Source organism: Lemur catta, chromosome 1 (assembly GCF_020740605.2).
Source record: "Lemur catta isolate mLemCat1 chromosome 1, mLemCat1.pri, whole genome shotgun sequence".
NCBI lineage: Eukaryota > Metazoa > Chordata > Mammalia > Primates > Lemuridae > Lemur > Lemur catta.
In genome coordinates this window covers 34,777,681-34,797,526 of record NC_059128.1, presented here as the reverse complement: position 1 = coordinate 34,797,526, position 19,846 = coordinate 34,777,681, and the positions used below count along the sequence as shown (strand labels likewise).

General features: G+C 36.6%; 1 protein-coding gene across 2 annotated transcripts in view; it reads right to left on the bottom strand.

The window, feature by feature from the left end:
- The window catches only part of KCNH5 (potassium voltage-gated channel subfamily H member 5), a 264,043-nt gene that overhangs the window by 208,830 nt on the left and 35,367 nt on the right, over positions 1-19,846 (bottom strand). For both annotated transcript variants that reach the window (XM_045554834.1, XM_045554843.1), the window contains exons 3-5: positions 17,579-17,685; positions 13,363-13,491; positions 2,349-2,464 (exon numbers count right to left, since the gene is read on the bottom strand). In XM_045554834.1, coding sequence (XP_045410790.1) covers positions 2,349-2,464; positions 13,363-13,491; positions 17,579-17,685 — 352 coding nt within the window. The remainder of the gene's footprint in view (positions 1-2,348; positions 2,465-13,362; positions 13,492-17,578; positions 17,686-19,846) is intronic.

Below are 19,846 nucleotides of genomic sequence, written 5' to 3'. Positions count from 1 at the left end.
CTAGCAATAATCACAAAGCAAAGCAAATAAAAAATCAGATGGGAAGAAACAGGGATACAAGTTTCCTAAAAATAAAAATGATGAAATGTCAAGGGTAAAGAAACGTTCCCCTTGACAAAGAGAAAAAACAATCTTGAGTGATTTGGGTGCCGACAGTAGAAGATTTTCCTCTCTCTGGCCCCTTCCTCTTGTTCTTGCACTGTTGTGTAACAGAGAGAAGAAAAACTCTCAATAAGGTGTAGTTAAGGCCCAAAAGGAATCATGACTATGAAAGTCAACAGTCACAGAAACAAGCTCCTACACTTCAGCTTGATTTGTATAGAATCTAGAAATGGACAATTCAAGGTAGAAGCAGAGAAAGTAGCTCCAAAATCAAGTAGTACTTAATAAGCATTATTGAAAAAGGAAGTTGTGTTCAACGGTCTACTTAAAATCTTAACGCTAGTTGCATATCATATTTTAAAATATGGCGATTATTATTAGTTAATATTTAACAATGTTAATGTTTTCTTTTGGTTTTTAAAAACACGTCTGTACATCAAAGTAGTAATCTTTCCCCAAGCTAACAGTGCTATTTAGAGCATAAAACTATAACAAGTCTCTTTGATAGCTATGGGCTTAAGAAAAACTGCAGAGTTCTCCAAATTCAAGGAATGTGCTTTATTCCCTAATCCTTTCTCAACCAGATTTAATATTTACAAGTAGTTAGGAAAGTTACTCTGGAGTGCTTCAACTTGCTTTTCTCCAGCAGAGCAAATTGATGAACGTATGAATCTGATGTTATCTTTTCTGTTTTTTGGTAAGTTATCTCAGGATATTTTTGTGAGTGCCCACCAAGTGCTCAGCACAATTTTGGTAGCTTAATTGGCTTTCTGGCATCTTTCATACCAGTAATACAAATGATGATTATAGAAGATGTGAACAAGAAAGCTTTTGACTGCCTCAATGTTCTGTCCTCATTCCCTTTCTCTTTGGTCTCGGGGTAACATTGTCTAGTCCTATGACTTTAACAGCCATATCTATGGGGGTGACACTGAAGTTTAAACTCAAACCTAAATATCCCTCCTCAGTGCCCGACCCACAAACCCCACCGCCTTTTAGGCATCTCCACTAGCATTTTCAATCAGGCTCTTCAAACTTAATATATGCAAAACTGAACACATTATCATTGTCCCCAAACCTTCTCTTCCTCCTCTTGTATTTGCCATTTTATTAAGCAACAACACTATCTACCCAGTTGTATAAACCAAAAACATAGAGTTGTCCTCATCTCATCCTCTTGTTTAACAGTCTATTCTAATCTATCAATAAATGTGTTGACTCTAATCTTGATGTGTCTGCAATTTGCCCACCTCTTCTCCCACTACCTTGCTGAAGGCCCTGGTCATTCTAGCTAAATTACCACAAGGACTTCTTGCTGGTTTCCCTCCTTACCTATTCTCCACAGAGTCACTAGTTCAAGGAATGGTTCTTAATAATTTTGTGCCTTGGATCCCTCTGGCAATCTGGTAAAACCTGTGGACCTCTTCTTAGAATAATATTTCAAATTCATACAATAAAAACACGAGATGATAAAAAAAAAAAAAACAATTAGGACCAATATCCCTTTGAGAGGTTTTTCTAAGGCACAAATGTGATCATGTCAATTCCCCAGCACATGAGACACCAACCACCACCCACTCACTATATGCCACCTAACAGTTCCCTCCCCACCTGAATTCAACCCTACTGAAGACATACTCAAAGTCACCACACTATCTTATTTCTGAGCCTTTGCACATGCTGGCCTCCCCGACAGGAATGACCTCCATCCCTTCTTTACTTGCATAACTCTTATATTTTTCCTTAAAGGTTCACTCAGCCCGGGAATTACTTCACTCAAGTAGCCTTCCCTCAGGCCCCAAGTCTTGGCAAACACTCCTGCATGGGTTGACACCGCACCCTGTCATAGTATTTTCACATCCTACGATCAGTGTCTGCTGCTGACAGGGCCCATTTCTTATTCATCTTTACATCTTTTGCAGAGTGCCAAGCACAGAGTAAACCCTCAATAAGTAGTCTGCTGCATACAAAAATGAAGGAATGAATGAACACGCCATCTCATTTGTTCAAAGGAAACCTCACACTCTACAGACATCACGCGAGATGTCATGAACTACATTCCCGTTATAAAAGTTGGAGAGAATAAAAGTAAATACTCGGGATTTCTATTAAATATATTTCTACAAGGAAAAAAAATATCAGCTAAACATTTGTAAAATAATGGCCAGAAATATCTCTATTGCATCACTTTTGGAAAAAAAAATATACCACCACCACCATCTTGGGAAGCAAAGTCTCACACTTACTTCAGCTAATCTTGAATGTTTGTGGACCACCTCTGTTTTATTCATTGGCGTGAGCTGTTGCAAAACACTTCGGCTATTTGTCAACGCCCTTGTTAGTCGGGCAAATTTTGTCCAACCTTAAAAATAAGGAAAGAAAGTCTCAGTTTTTCATACATTATGAATAAGGAATACAACAGTCTTGCTAATATTCAAAGGATCTTAGCAACCATATATCTAGAATGAACGCAAAGTATCAACTTAAAGCATTTTCTGTCAACATAGACACCATCATATATTTGAAGTGTGGCTATAAAATAATGAGCATTTTTATGTGTGAGCTTTTTGTTTTGCTCATACCTTTTACATAGTCCCCATAGTCAAGGCAACTGGCTGTCCAAAAGATTCTGTGCTGCCCTTCGCAGTGTGTGGGTTTGTTACTGGGAAACAGCTGCCCAGCCAGAAATACATTTCCCATCATTCCTTGCATCTAGGTGTGGCCCATGTCCCAGTTCTCACCAACGGAACATAAGCAGAAGTGATATGTGTCACTTCCATGCCTCAACTGAAGAAGCAACGGTGACTTCTCCATACTTTCTCCCTCCTTTTACCAGCTAGATGGAAATGACAACAAGGCCCTAGGGATAGCAAAGCCACTGAATCACTGTGTGGAAAAATGCCATATGCCAGCCAGGATCACTTGCCTTAGACTGTTATATGAGCAAGAAATACGCTTCTATTATGTTAAGCCAATAAAAGTTGAGGGTTATTTGTCATAGCAGCTAGTATTACCCTAGTAAAAATAGTCCTACTATGTATTTGTTTGTAGATGTACACATATAAGAGAATAAATATAAATTTCAATATATCTCACATGATTCACATCACACACTTCCACCTTCCTTGAAACATAGCAAAATGTTATTTCTTGCCTATTAAAAATTGCAGTGATATCTAAAAATTATTTTTTGAATATCTAATAATGTAATAATGTTTTCTGAGGGAACAGTAACTTCTGGGAGAAGGAAATGTGAATTTAATGGGAAAGAAAATTTCTTCTGGGGCCTCAAAGTGCCATCATTAAAATCGTTAATTTCAAGGAAATGTCAATGAGATATGAACAAACAGAACAAAACCAATCACACTCTGATCCTATCTCAATTATCCTTCCTCTAGGTATCTCAAAAGCTCTGATACATTAAAGATTTTATTAAAACTATTTGATAATTTCTGCAGTATTACCTTTCACTAGAGTATTTACCAAATAACTCTTTAAAAGGAAAAACCCCCAACAGTCCAAAGGAATGACTCTTATAGCAATGATGGAAGACAAAAGATGAAGGAAGAAATCCTAGGCATTTTTATTATTAATAATCTATTATTATTATTCATCAAAACATACAATGCAGGTGGCACCATATTTTAGTATCTTCAGGTTAATTCTGATTTCATTTAAGCTTTGTATTTTCCCACCAACTCAGCTCCCTCTCTATGTTCAATAATTGTATTGGAAAAGAAGTAAACTGGCATCAATGGATAGAAAGTCCTTATTTCTTCTTCGTTAATGGACGTCATCCTAGTAACTAGAGCGAAAAAAAAAGTGAGGTTTTCGGAATTTTATGCAACCCTGAGACTTACCCTGTGCAATGTGCTGGAGAAACAAAAGGGCACCAAATATGCCACCAACTCTAAAAACTCAACATCAATGCAAAAAGCCAACATGCAATCTCTATGACCACCTTAGACTTTTCTTCTGAGCTCCAGACCTGTGTGTTTAATTAACCACTGGCCACTCTTACTAAGATGTTCTATAGGCAACTATTAATAACACATAACATGTCCAAAATTAATCTCATCATCAACTTCTCTCATCCCCAACCCTGCATCATTCATGCATTCCTGATCTTGGTAAAATGGCCCTGTGATAGTTCTAATTGCCCAAATCAGAAACTTGAAATTCATCATCCTCCTCTCACTATTACCTACACACACACAGACACACACACACACACACTCAATCACTTCTAAGCCTTAAAGGTTATAACATATCAATAAATATCTCTCAAATTGAATCTCCTCTCTGCATCCCTATTGTGTCAGATGATATGTCATCTTTCGCATGAGTTAGATGGCAGCATCCTAAAGACTACATCCCACATTACTCACAAAGTTCTTTCTAAAGCACAAATCTGACATGTCTTGCCCCTATTACAAACCTTTAACAGCAACCTGGAGGCCTCCAGGATAACATTGTATATAGGTTGTTTAGTTTCTCACCCCAAATATTTGCTCTGCATCCATCTCCTACCTCCTACCACTTTCTTATATATGCTCTGTATTCTAGCCTCATTAAAACCATTAGCAAATTAAATGAAGAATAAATTCAAAACTGAAATTAAATCTACTAGGAATTCTTTGTATACCCTATGATGGTTCATATTTTCATGTTATAATCATTCTGCCTGCCTGGAATGTATTTTCCCTCCCTCATCTCTCTAGCTAACACTTGCTGGTACCTGCAGGCTCATTTAGAGCATTACCACTTTCTGTAAGCTTCTTTGATCCACCCATAAAAGAGAGGTGCCCACCTCTGTACATTCCACCTGTGGTACATACCTCACATGGCACTAACAACACTAATGCAATTATTGATTAACACATTAGTCACTCTACTTTTCATCTCTCCATTCTCTGCACTTGGTTTAGGGCCTGGCATAAAATAGGCCATAAAGAAATAAAGAAATAAATTTTATTTGTAAGTTTAAAAATCAGATTTAATAATAAATCCTATTTTGTTCCATCATCACTGGTTTTTGGTTTGGTTTTGCTTTGTTGGGTAAAGGTGGTGAGGATATCTTCAGATGGCAGTAACTATATTAGCCACAGTTATATTAACATTTTCCCTGGTGACAATTTCCTCATCTCATATCAATGAAATATTATAATTGCCTTGACTATTTCTAGAAATTTCTAAGTCAATCTTTTACTTACCAAAGGTTCATATTTCTAAAATAGGTAATGTACCCCTTCATACATCCAGTTGGACTAAAAAAGAAGCCCATTTTCATTCCCTGTGTGCAAAAAGGTTTACCCGGAAAATATTTTGAAAAAAAATTAAAGGAGATATTGAAGGAATAAAATCAATGATACATGAAAGAACACAAATCAACAAATGGCATGTGTTCTCCAATTTCATAGTATCACACAGGGAAGTAAATGTGTGAGGAAGGAGAAATATGACAGTGAAAGCTTATTGTCACCCTCTGGTTTTCCATTTGAAGTATCATGAGCACATATTATTGTTTCTTAATGAGGAAGCAATAATTCCTAATTTAAATACCAAACAGAAACTTGTTCAAATGTTTGTGTATTTGGGCATCTTATTTTACCCATGAATTCAGTATAATCAAGGAATATTTCATCCCTTTACTTTACCTTATTTTGGTTTCCTAGAAGAAAAAAGAAATTTTAAAACAGTGAAAATAAAACACATGCATTTTTCTCCATGAGTAAAAATAGGACTATCATCGATTAAATAATAGGAAAAAAGCAGAAAGAAAAATATAATATGAATTCATCATCCTAAAAATGTTTTTAATAAGTGTGTTCTATAAGACTACCCTTAAACACAGATGAAAAGGGAATTTACTATATGATACAACTTTTGGGTGCCAGATCTCATTCTTTCTAACCCTGGCTGTCTAATACCATGGCTGGCACATAATGGGTACTAGATCTGTTTTTCTTGAATGAATGAGTGAATGAATGAATGAATGAGGAAATGAGTTAAAAAGTTAAACAGGAATTAACACAGCATCTGTATGATATGTAAAGTTTAAAAATTAAAATATAAAGAAGGAAGTACACTCAGCTCATAGCAGGTGTTAGCATAACGCACGATGTGGAGGAAGGGCTTTAGGCCAGAGAAGGTGGGAAGGGTGTGTAGAGGAGGCTGGAGAGGAAGCCCTGGAAACATTGAGAACTACAATTCCGCCTTCAGAAACAGAACTGGGAAACTTCTAGTAGAAAAAGAAAGGTGGTGGCACATGTTGAACTGACTCAGACATACTGGAAGAGAAAAATTCAGGAGAAAAGACTTGGAAAGGATTCTTTCTTCCTAGAGAAATCAAAGCCAAAGGTAGGTGTAAAACTGAGAAATCATTTATGAGTTTTACAATTAAAATGCCCTAAAAGATGGAGAACCATTTGCAAAGCCAAAGATTATTTTATTTCACACTTAAAGCAAAAGGAGCACTCAAAGATGAGCTCCCTGAGCTGCTCAGGAATCTTTTTATTTGTCTCTGGTTAAGGCTTTCTTGCAGTCCTCATTCCAAACAGCATTTTTCTCAAGACACTTATACTAACCCCGCTCCCCTTACTCTCAGCACATAACCCTGCCAAATTCTTTGTTGAACAAAAACAGACACCATAAGGAACCCAACAGCCTTCAACTTCCCCTCTCTCCCCTCCACCTCCAGACTGAACCACTATGGCTCCTGGTTCTTGCCTGCACTTCTGTCATCTCAGAGAATTAAGCATTTGCTCTTTTCTGATCATGCATATGTTCCATTCATGTACACTGAAGAAGTTTCTAGGTTTTCTGTATCACTAATAATGCCACATTGAATTTCCTTATACCTATCCCTTTGTGCTCTTAAACACGTCTGAAATAATTGCCTGTGTTATTAGCTGAATTAGTTCATTTGATCTCTCACCAACCTTTACTGTACAAACTTTGAAAAAGTTGAGCAGCCACACTGTCTAGGTCAGAGAAAACAGAGGGCTCAGCAGTTCTAACTTTTCCCAATGATACATTTACTGATGTCACCTTTACAGAGACCTAACTGGTGTGACTGATTATTCAGCAAAGTTCGCTGATGTTACTCAGATGTGGTCGATATAGGGTAATGTGAACAGACAGCCAAATATGAAGAGCCTAATACTTGCTCTGTAAGTTGGTCATGGCATTATGAGAACATTTGTTCTCCTAAAAGCTCAAGATGCCAACTCCTTCTTAATAAAACATTAGTTTAGCTCTATTGGGTTGCAATTAACCTCTTTGTCATGGCCTGCTTAATCTTAAAAATAAAAGGAAGTCACAGAGGCAGTTAAATCAATCTACTAGGCTGCAACACAAGATTCTAATCTATAAGAAAAAAGCTTAGGTAAACAATTATACTCTTGGCCAAAGAGACTACATGGTATAATTACTCATATTTCATCTGTTGTTTCCTCTCTAAAGAAAACCATTTGCTTCCACAAGGAGAAAGTTGCTATTTTGACTGTTATTTTTTATTCTGCGGTTTTTTTGTCTCAATTATTGGCAAGAAGGTTCCATAACTATTTGGCACAGGATATTTCACACTGTAATTATCTTGGCAGTTTTGGAGTCTGTTTGAAAATACTGTACAATATAAATGGGCAGAAATTTGGGCCATCTATTTTAGAACACACACGGATAATCAACAAAATGGATTTCTTGGCTGTAATTTTTCCCCTTTGTATTATTACAAATAAGGTACCAGGTACCATTGACTGGGACTGATTATCTGAACAAGTATTCCAAGACCTCAATACCAGGTACAAAAGATAACAAAAAAAAATAATTTTAAGGCTGGGCGCGGTGGCTCACGCCTGTAATCCTAGCACTCTGGGAGGCCAAGGCAGGTGGATCACTCGAGGTCAGGAGTTCGAGACCAGCCTGAGCAAGAGCGAGACCCCATCTCTACTAAAAATAGAAAGAAATTATCTGGCCAACTAAAATATATATAGAAACAATTAGCCGGGCATGGTGGTGCATGCCTGTAGTCCCAGCTACTCGGGAGGCTGAGGCAGTAGGCTCGCTTAAGCCCAGGAGTTTGAGGTTGCTGTGAGCTAGGCTGACGCCACGGCACTCACTCTAGCCAGGGCAACAAAGCGACACTCTGTCTCAAAAAAAAAAAATAATAATAACAATTTTACACCCTTAAATTATCATCAGTAAGTTTCTTGGTTCGAGACAGTATAATTCTGTCAGAATGAGAGCATTTTCAACCTGTGATTAGTTTTTGTAGGGAGAAAAAAGAGCCAGGGATTAAAGAGGTTAAACCCCAACGATGAGCTTCCACTAGAAAGGACGAGGCAGCATGGTGCAATAGACAGGAATTGGTATTTGGAACCAGACTTTGAGTGTCAGGATCTTCAACAGTAAAATGGAGATAATAATACTAATTTTCAGAATTACAGAAATGAGCAATAATGAATATAAAATTCTTGACATATACTAACTACTCCATCAAAACTGGTTTCCCTCCCCTTCAATGGTTTTTGCTACTATCCACCATGGTATAATTCAAAGGTATTGTTGACATCACCCGGTGTCATTCAGTTTAAAGGCAAAATCAATTCAGAGTAAAATTTCGGTGATCACAGGATTCACCCTGAGGAAGAGTTGCACTCAAATTAGTCGGCTGCCATCATGTTACAGTTACTGTCCCAGACATGATTCAGAAATAAAATTCAGAATTAGTCCACTTATTCAAGTCTTTCAACCATATGTCTAAATTTCTTGTCAAAATACCTATAAAGGAAAAAGAAACTGATATCAAATCCAGCCTATTCTGGCAAATTCTCAAAGGAGTTGAACCCTTTCTCCAATCACTGGCGCCTCCTGATGTTAACAAAGTAAAAAGTCCTTGCTCTGGAATTACCTTCTGGTTTTGCAGTGTGTAGATCCTCTTGTCTGTTCTGAATGCTAAACCACTATTTTCTATATGCTAACAGAACTTTTATCACCTAAGTATTCCTCCAAAATTTTGCAAACACCCTTAACCTACTCCCTTGCAACCATCCCCAACTCCCTGATACTTGAATTCCCTGATTTTTCTCATCTTACTCAACTGACAAAATTCCAACTCTGGATAAACCCAGTGTTTCACCTACTTCTGCATCTACACCTTTGACTAAACACAGGTGGACCACACAGACTCACACTCATAGATACTAGTGAGATTCATGACCACTGGCCTCAAGCAGACCTTCCTGCTGCCCAGCAACCCTGCTATCTTTCCCTCATCCAATCACTATTCCACACTCTTAGGTAACCAGCTCATAGCTACTCCACTCTCCTCTCACCTTCAACACCTCTTCACATCCTTCATCATCCTTACTCTCTGTTGATAACCATGTTTCCTGTTTTACTGAGAAAATAGGAGCAATCAAGAAAGCTTCCACTATGTATTTGTTTGTCTGTCTACCCAGGGGAAAATAAGAAAAGGGATTTTGTGTCTCCAGGACCTAGTATAGTACCTGCACCATCATCAATCAGCATTTTTGGTTGGGAAAATAAATAGATAAATGTAAGACTAAGGGAATAAAATATTCCTATGAGAGTCCTGAAAAGGCTCATGTTAAGTAACTCCAGCACCCAAGGCTGAATCAAAAGCAAGTCTACTGTCTCCAAGTTCAATGCTCTGAACCCAAATCATTTTGATATTATGAAATATCATCTGTTGTTTCCCAAAAAAGTTCCATGGTTCCTTTAATTTGACTTAAGAAGTTGAAAGATATATTCTCGTGCCAATATTTTAAAACATACTTTCCTATACTGCTAGCTTCATAGAGATAGTAGGATGATGACTTGATGGCATAAATATTTTATTTCTATTGAATTTTTCATATTAAATTTATAGCTCACATGAATAATAGAAAGCTCACATACACCATTCATAGTTATATTATGCATACTTTTTCAGTAATCTGTTATGTATTTGGAAAGTGTGGGGGAGTCTCTAAGTCTATTTAAAATAAGTTCTTCTACAAATTCTGGCACTGGAAAGAGAGATTTTTCTCTAATGCTTTTCACAAAGGGGTTTGATTTTCCCTATAAATTCTAATTTACATGTCTATCAAACCCAAAGTTCAAAACTCAAGTGGTCTGAGTTGTCTGGAGCTTATTCAAATATCATTTTGTTTAAATGAATTATTCATTTAAAAGAGACTGTATTTTACAAAGGCCTGTGATTCTGATGTGGGGATGCAGATGAATGAAGAGACATTAACTCAGAAATAAAAGTCAATCTTTCAATATCTGCACCCCTTCCCCAACCTCATCAGAAAATGCTGCCAACTTTCAGTTTCCATAAATAGATATGCAGTTACCAACACCACCATTAAGGTCCAGCAGGTCAAAACTATGAGAAAGTACTGTACTTTTCTTGGCCAACTTAAGCTGTGCCCTGAAATCACTTAAAGTAAGTGAGAGAAAACAGTACTCATCTAATACATGTACAAATACAAATTTCATATATATATATATTATTTTTGAGAAGAAAAGACTGTGATACAAAAGCTTTTTACTTAGTTTGATTGTCAATCATTGTGAAGGCAAGAAAAATTCATTTGAAGAATACGTTGTATTACAGATCATATGCTAATCATTTATCTTTTATTTAAAATGTCTGTCTAAGATATAGTCCACTATTAGCTATAGGGGTTTTTTTAAATAGATGTTCCTTATCAAACTAAAGAAGTCCTCTCCTATTCCTACTTTGCTGAGAGTTTTTATTATGAATGGATGCTGGATTTCACCAAGTTCTTTTTCAATGCCAACTGATATAATCATGATTTTTCTTCATCAGCTTGTTGATATGGTGGCTTATGGCAATTGGTTTTTGAATACTCAACTAGCTTTGCATACGTCGGATAAATCCCACTTGGTTGTCATGTGTAATTCTCTTTAGACATTGTTGGATTCAATTTTTGTTGAGGATTTTTACATCTATATCCATGAAAAATATTGGTCTGTATTTTTCCTTTCTTACAGTAGCTTTTTCTGGTTTCGGTATAAGGGTAGTGCTGGCCTCACAGAACGCGTTAGGAGAGTTCCATCTGCTTCTACTTTCTGGAAAAGACTTGGAGAACTAGTACTGTTTATTCCCAAATGTTTGGTAGAATTTACCAATGAAACCATTTGCACCTGGTGTTTTCTTGGTTTGGAAAGATTATTATTGGTTAATTTTTTTAAAAAAATAGATGTAGGGCAATTGAGGTTACCTATTTCTCCTTTTGTGAGTTTTGGTAGCTTGAGTCTTTCAAGAAATTGGTCCATTTCATCCAAGTTATCAATGGTGGCTGCTACAGAGTTGTTCACAGTAGTCCTTTACTATGCTTTAATGTCCAGAGGATCAGTAGTGATGGCCCTTCTTCCATTTCTGATATTGGTAGTTTGTATCTTCTGCTTTTGTTCTTGGTTAGCCTGGCTAGAGGATTATTAACTTGTATGATCTTTTCAAAGAACCAACTTTGGGTTTGGTGATTTTTCTCTAATGTTGTCCTGTTTTCTATTTCATTGATTTCTGCTCTGAGGTTTATTATTTCTTGTCTTCAGTTCGCTTTGGTTTAAATTGTTCTTTTTGTCTAGTTTCCTAAGGTAAAATCTTAGGTTATTGATTTTATATCTTTCTTCTTTTCTAATATACGCATTTAATGTTACATATTTCCCTCTAAGCACTGCTTTTGCTGCATCGCACAAGTTTTATAAATTGTATTTAATTTTTATTTAGTTTAGAATATTTTTCTAACTTATCTTAAGGCTTCTTCTTTGACCTGTGGGTTATTTTTGAAAGTGTTATTTAAATTTTAATTATTTGGGGATTTTCAAGATATCTTTCTGTTATTGATTTCTAGCTTAATTCCATTGTGATCTGAAAACATACTTTTTAAAATTTCTATTCTTTTAAATTTGTTAAAGTATGTTTTATGGCCCTGAATGTAGTCTATCTTAGCAATGTTTCACTCCACGTGAGGTTAAGAAGAATATGTATCTTTCAGCTGTTGGATGGAGCACTATGAATTTAAAAACAAACAAATGAACATTGAATCTAAATACTATTAGAAGACTATTCTATTTTTAAAAAATAATATTTATACTTATCTTAAATTTCCCAGGTACTGGGTCTATGTGTAAAGGCAGAGGAACAGGTAGTATGGGTCCAAAATTGAATACTTTATTCAATCTTCCAGGTAAAAATGTATCGTCCTATATTATACTTTTAGTGGTTTGCACATTGTAAAATTTCTTCTCTTTCAATTTGATGTTAACCAGAAACTGAGCAGATACAGTATTATATATATGAATCCATATGCAAAGAATAAACCTAATGTGATTTTTTTCCATAACTATGATTACAGTTGGAAAGATTAAAGCTTCTGTGCCAGTTTTTTAAAAAGAAGTATGAAAAGGCAATGTTTGCCAAGTTCAAAAAGGAAGACATTTCATTTTTACTTTCCTAAGAGATTTAAAATAACATTTCATAAAAACTAAGGGTATTTGAGATTCTTCATTTATATGATACCAATTTCTAATTTAAACATAATTAGAGAGAATAAATGGGGAATAAATTACATAGAAAAAGAGGTGAAAGCACATGCCAGTGATTACTGGTTACTATAGCAGCCTCTCAAAACATTATAATCGATAAGACTCTAGTCAGGAGTTTGCATTTTGCCAGCCACTCTCTTGATGACAAAATTATTCTTTACATAACCGAATAACATCTACCCAAGAGAATATAAAACTCAATAAACAAAAGCTGAAAAGTAACCTGGAAAAGTCAACTAATAAAACATTAATCAATTCCACAAAAGTCAATCAACTAATCAACTGAGCTTTAGTCTGACTTCCAAATCATCCCACAGTTGTTATATTATTTTGGTTCTAAAGCTCACCATGGTACAGGGTATTGAAACTTTGATTATATTGACTCTAAATTAACAATGCTCTATAAAGTTTCTTCCTTATGTCTTATCTCAATTCCTTCTATTATAATTTAAATTAATCAACCATTATTTCAACTTCGGATAGCCATGCTATTTCTGTTCAAATGATATGGTTGAATAAATCTGATTCTGAGCAGTTACTAGTATGAACATGAAGCAAAAGAAGTGCCACATAGTAGAATTCTGTTTTCTAGTTTAACCAATAGAGTTTGCTAAAATAATAAGAAGGTCTTTTAGTGACAGCCTAATTCTTAATTATAGTAATTCTTCTGAAAATTACCTTTTGTTGAATCATCCTCTATTGGCTGTTTGAACAATGTAATATCCTTGAAAGTGCACAGGAACAAGACCACTTTTTCATGTTCATTTCTTATTGGGGCAATTTGCATGTAAAACCAAACAGGGGTTCCTGTAACAGAGAGAAAGAGAGAAAAAGCACAATAGGGTGTGTCATGGCCACAGCAATGGCTTGGTCTCCTGCCTTGTCTCTTCCTTCAGCTGCCACCTGCTATGCTATGAATCAGCATCAAAACAGTATTTTAATTGCTACAAAGAATTTTAAAATCTTTATTTTTGTAACAACTACCAGTTGTTCAAATTTAATAAGCACAGTTTTCAACCCAAAATATCAAAATTCTAAAGTAAAGCACAGGGTGTCATTACACAAGGAAGGAACACAAAAAGGCAATCTTGCTACTTAAATAATGAACGCCAGCATCACCTATAGGTCTGGGTCCCTGAACCACCGCTGCCCTCACCAACTTCCTGATAGTCACAACCAGTGTGAGCACTCCTATGTGCTTCTCTCGTCTTGTCACTTTGACAAGTGTTTCCAATTAACTGCAACAGCAATGCCTGATGCTCTGATAAGTATTCTTCCTGAAGGAACATCCGAAATGCTGTTTCTGTCCCAAGGCTTTCTCACTGGGCAGACAGACGTACATGATTGCTCTGTGGCTTTGACGGCACCCCGACATCAGAGAGAGAGGGTGTCGGCAACACTTGATGCCTGATGTACACAGAGCTCGACATGAAACTTTTAAGGCAACCTTTAAAAAATAAAATTAAAAAAAAGACATGTCTTGGGATCTTTTGATAAAATGTGTACCCCTGTCATATGTTGAAATTAAAAAAAAATTTTTTTTAAAAGACATATCCTCAACCCTTGAGAGTCACAGGTGTCTTCATGAGCCACTGCGTCCTACCTCTCCCACTCAAGGCATGAAGCTGGACTCTGTCACCATGTTCTTCAAAAGGAAAGCTACCAAAGACTCTAGGGAACGAATCATAAGCCTTTAAGGCTTATGATTTGGACAAATCAGGAAGTGGTACATGCCACAGAATAAATACATGAAGGCACAAGAAATGCCTTTGAAGGAGTAATTATCCATTAAGTGATAAAACACTGAAGGAATGTTCCATGAGAATCAAAAAGACACATTTTCCATGATATTTTCTCCAAGCCACAGTGCAATAAAGCCCCTCCAAATATTCTACCTTAAGACAGAAAGATTTTTAGAAGGTTTAGAATTTGAGGGGTGAAATGTACAGTTATTACTAGTCTGTCAGTGAGAGGTGATCGCCTCTGAGTGGTTTCCAGTGAAAACCAAATAAGAAGCAACCCCATACCTGTGGCCAAAAAAAAAATTCACCTGATGTTACCATCAAGGGGAATATGCCATTTAGACAAGATGAGCTGACTTAACTACCAGGCTCAAAAAGTCAGACTTATGAGAGGAGATTTCTATGGAAATACTTAATTCTGACAACCAGGGTTTCTGGCAACCCCGGGGGGCCTGTGGAAGGACATAGCCCTTTCCAGAATGATTGCAGGATGAGACAGGGACTTCAAAAACTATCCCATCATCTCCCAGAGAGGCTTGTTCTTTGGTTTCTGTTTTCTTATTTCACACAGCGTGTCCAGGAACTGTGAGTGATGTGCACAGTTTTACAAATCGCCAGACCCAGACGTTAGTGGATACACAGCCTGTGGCTGTTCCAGCACAGCGAGCTGGAGGCAGAGGGGTCATAAACAAGGAGAAGAGGGCATTAAAAATAAGTCGTTTTCCAAACTCTGTTAGAAATCTCAACAGAAAGAGATGATGTTACATGTCACGCCTTCCTAGGAAACAGCAACTTTTCAAATTCTGGCATGGAGTCAGAGCTGTCTTTAAAACTGCTTTAGATAGCGAGGTAGATCTTTTTCAACTTTTCAAGCCACAGGCTCAGACTTCCCAAGTAGGCTGAATATCTGCCAAGCAGCTGGTGAAACAGCCTTCATATTCTGGATTGGGGGTTCAGGGGGCCAGGCAGCCCGGGAGGGTCAGGCAGAGAAGACTGTTGCCGCTGGAAACCCAGAGCCTTGGTTACTTGGAGTAGCCCTGGCTGTCAGAGTTCTGCCTCCATGTACTCAGAAAGAGCCATTTTAAAATCATCATCCCAGAGCTATTCTTTCTTTCCCCACAGTAAAAACAGCCCCATGCTAATCACAGCACTGGAGCACTGGACCTAAAGAACAGAGGCTGCAAACTGAAATGTTTTAATTGTGACACATACTAAATCAGACATCTCAATCCCCCCCTTTGCAAAATGGTGTTTAACCTAATTACTTAATGGACGTGCTGGGAGGGTTGGCATTCAGGCATTCCCAAAACCGTTTTCTATCTAACATTTTTTAAAAGTCATAAGAATATATGTTTTTAGTTGATGTTCAAAGCTTTCAGCTAACTACTTACGAAATTGTTTTAAAGCTGCTTTTAAATAGTAAACTCCATTACAATACATAGATAATGTGTATATATATAATAAACAGAAAAGAGACACAAGTTTTAATCTACAGTGCCATAAGGTATATAAAATATATAAACCACCCTGGAAAGAGGCCTTTGGAAATGTAAAAATTCAAGTAATTACTAACATGATTTAAAGTACATAAACAAAACAGAAACTCCACTAAGGTATTTTTGAGAAACTCAGAAACTATGGACTTGCCTTTGATGATTTAAAAGCAGGCAAAGGTTTGTTTATTCTGCTCAAATGTCAGAATGAATGACCTTAGTACTACGAGTAATATGGAACATTCTTACATTATTTGCTAAACTCAGGGCACATAGCTAAGTCATTCAAGGAATAGCAAACCTATTTGAAAATGAAGGAGTCATCAGTATGGGGGTCTCCTACCAATTATCAACATGTATTTGGACCTGGTCAAAAAGACCCAGAAAGCATCAACAGCCTGCCTTTTCTCTTGTTGAGGACAGAGATTGGATTGTTTTCTCAGTGACAAGCCAACTGACATTTAGCTATGACTTCAAACAGAAATATCTCTATGGCCTGGATTCTAAAATGAAAGGTAAGATGATAAAACATTCCTTAAGTAAAGACAAATGTTCCCATTATCAAGCGCACTACTCTGAAGCAATGCCTTTGTCATTCATAACAAAGCTATTACTTTGTTAATCTATTAATAAAAATAGAAATCTACTTTTAATTCCAAATATTCCATAGATAACAAATGCGTGAGGAAAACGGAGAGGATATATTGTGTTCCACAAATCCAACGTGCACTCCACATAGAACAAATGTTTCCTACTGATGCTAAAATGTTTCCCAAACTTGGAAGAATTTAGTAACCATTAATTTCCACTGAAGATAACAGTGCACTTTGCTACCATTTACCATTAACACTAAATAAATTGACCCATCTTATGAAGTGACTGTTCAAAAAGAAAGGACAATTTGGGAAAGGAGCAAAAAGAGACAAAAGTAGGTAACCACGCAAAGAAAGTGCATTAGAAAGGCGACTTGGCTGTTGAGCGTACACGTTGGTTTTTTGTTTGTTTTTTTCTACAAACTCTGATGGAAAGTCTATATCACGAGGTACTGTGCGATTACATAAATGAACAGTTTACCACACACAAATCTCATCCTGGAGAACAGCTCACAACGATCAATACAAATTTTCCAAATGTGAATAGCCTGTTCTGAAAGTAATGACTACTTCCAGTAGCCTTCCACAACAAACAGTCTGAGTCTGGCAAAAGGCCATATTGGTAAGGATTCACCCCATGTGGCTACTTCATATTCACCTGTTACCTATGTTTTCATAGAAAGGTACACGTGCCCCGTGTTACCAATTACATTTTCCTTTAACCACAAGAAGTTAATGAATTTCTCTGTCATTTTTAGTTGTTGTCACATAACTATAGGATAGTTACCATGAGTATTAATTATAACAGAATTTGCTGCCTGCCTGATACAAAAAGGTCACATTTAAAATGCACCATATTTTTCTTCCATTCCTCAAAAGGTTGCTTTTTATAAATAGAATCATTTATTAATTTTATTATCTAATTTCATCAGTAACCTCTGCCCCTGCCAAGAGAAGGAACAATAAAAATTTTACATTTTCACTACACTTTTAGCTCAACTGCCACTTACCAAAATATAGCATTAATAAAAAGCTGGCATATTTTATTGGTAATTTAGATACCTACTGTTTTTCTTGTACAGAAGAACTTCAAAGCAGTTTGACTCGTAGTTGTCAAAAGTCTGCCTGACTTTCTCAATGGTCTTCTTGTCAGTCAATTCACCATACATAAAACTGGCAGGGAAAAAGAAAATCCATTTCAGTTTTGTGTTGCCCTTCAAATGCTACATAAAAATCATACATTTGTCTTTGATGAAGTAGTAAATGTGGTTACAAAATACAATGTTGCTCCCACACAACTAACTAAAACTATGCTTTCATTATTGTTTTTGTTTTTCTTTTGGAGGGGTTTGCTTTGTTTTGTTTAGAGATGGGGTCTCGCTCTGCCACCAAGGCTGGAGTACAATGGCAGAAACATAGCTCACTGTAACCTTGAACTCCTGGCTTCAAGCAATCCTCCTGCCTCAGCCTCTCAAGTAGCTGGGATTACAGAGCCTGGCTCTAAACCATGTTTTAATCATGACTGTTAAACTTCTTTTTAAAAGCTAGCTGTAGAAGTCAGAGAGAGAGAGAGAGAGAGAGGGGAAAAAGAGAGGTAATTCTTGCTTTCACTGTTCCTATATGCACAAATTTCAATCACCATGGTTTAGTTAAATACCACCAGTTTTGTAACAGCACAGTTCAAACTACAGTGACCACAGTCTGTTAACTGTGACAAACCGCACAACATACAAACTTTGCTGCTAGCTCTTCAGTCTACAAATCACTAGTAAATAACAGATGTATACCATGACCAGGGGCCAATCGCTTCTTTCAAAACCGGTCATTCTGTTCACACACAGACAGCAAAACATGTAGTCATACTGCCTCCTTGTCTCTCAGTGACAAACCCACGTGACATTTTACAAAAGTGGATCATTAAAAGCAGGAATTAGCCCATAAAGATTAAAGTCCACCAAAGATATAAAAAGTGACAATGCTGGAAGGGAAATTCAAATTGAACATATATGAGGTCACTGAAGACACAGATGACCGTGGAAAAGTGGACACTGCTGTCCCTTGAGCAACTCTAGATATGCAGCCAGAAGGACTTAGTAAAGGTGAATTCCTCAGCATAAATGAGCAAAGTGGTTGTGATAGAAAGGACAAAGGTTTCCCAGAGGAAGTGACACCAGTAAAAAATACTTCACATTAAAGGAGCTCTACTAGATAGTTTACAATAGTGAAAGTGAAAGAGTAAAATATTTGAAGCTGATTCAAACTTAGAAAGGAGTATGAAAATTTGCTAAGAGATAGCAAAGATGCTCTCTTTATATCATAAGTTCCATTACAAGAAGGCAAGTATTGTTCCAATGACTTGTGATAAGTTTTTTGACAAAGAAAAAAAAGACTTTAATTCTCAATGTTTCTAATGTTCTAAGTCACACTGTACTAAATATTAATTTATTATCATTTTAATCTCCCTGCATTTATAACCAACAGTTAGAAAGTTGTCAGTGTTTTGACAATTTTAAAGGTGAGAAAACAATCATAATTTTTTCCATTGAGTATTAAGATCACATCACATGGTTTCAGCTTGCCTGGGCGTTTTTATGCTTCCATAGTACCATAAAGGACTGCATATTGTACATACAATGCATTGGCATTCTCATCATTTCAGAGGATTTTCTTATGGTCGATACAAGTGTGGCTAATGGGAGGAAACTAAAGCTGGCATCTATTACTATGGCTAGAAAACCATACAACACAAAACATAGATTAAAGAGTGAATGTCTACACTCCAAGAAACTTTCTACTGCTTGACATTCTCTATTGTTCTAAGAGAACCTCAGCAAAAATCTGATATCTACATAACAGAACTCACTCAAGGACTACATGTCTCTAAAACTCTTTCTCTTTTTTTTTTATTTCAGCTTATTATGGGGGTACAAAAGTTCAGGTTACATATGTTGCCCATGTACCGCCCGTCCCCCCGAGTCAGAGATTCAAGTGTGTCCATTGGTTTCAAAATCATTAGTTATGCACCTATTAATAGTTTTAGATACATAGTTTTACTGCTTAGTTTAATGATCCAGAACGTTTCTTCTATCAGAAAAGAAAATACGGCACTGCTAGATGTCTTAACTTAGATTTTGAAAGGTCAAATGTGTATCTTTTTTATTATTTTTCTTCCTGTTTTCAGAGTTCACATACTGGCCAGATGCAGATCCAAAGTGTGGTGGAGCCCGAAGCTTATACAATCTTTAAGGAAAAAAATACAAAATTATAAAACAAAACTAGGTACAGGGCCTTCAAGGACATCCACTCAAGTGAGGGCCCCTGAAGGTTTAGATTT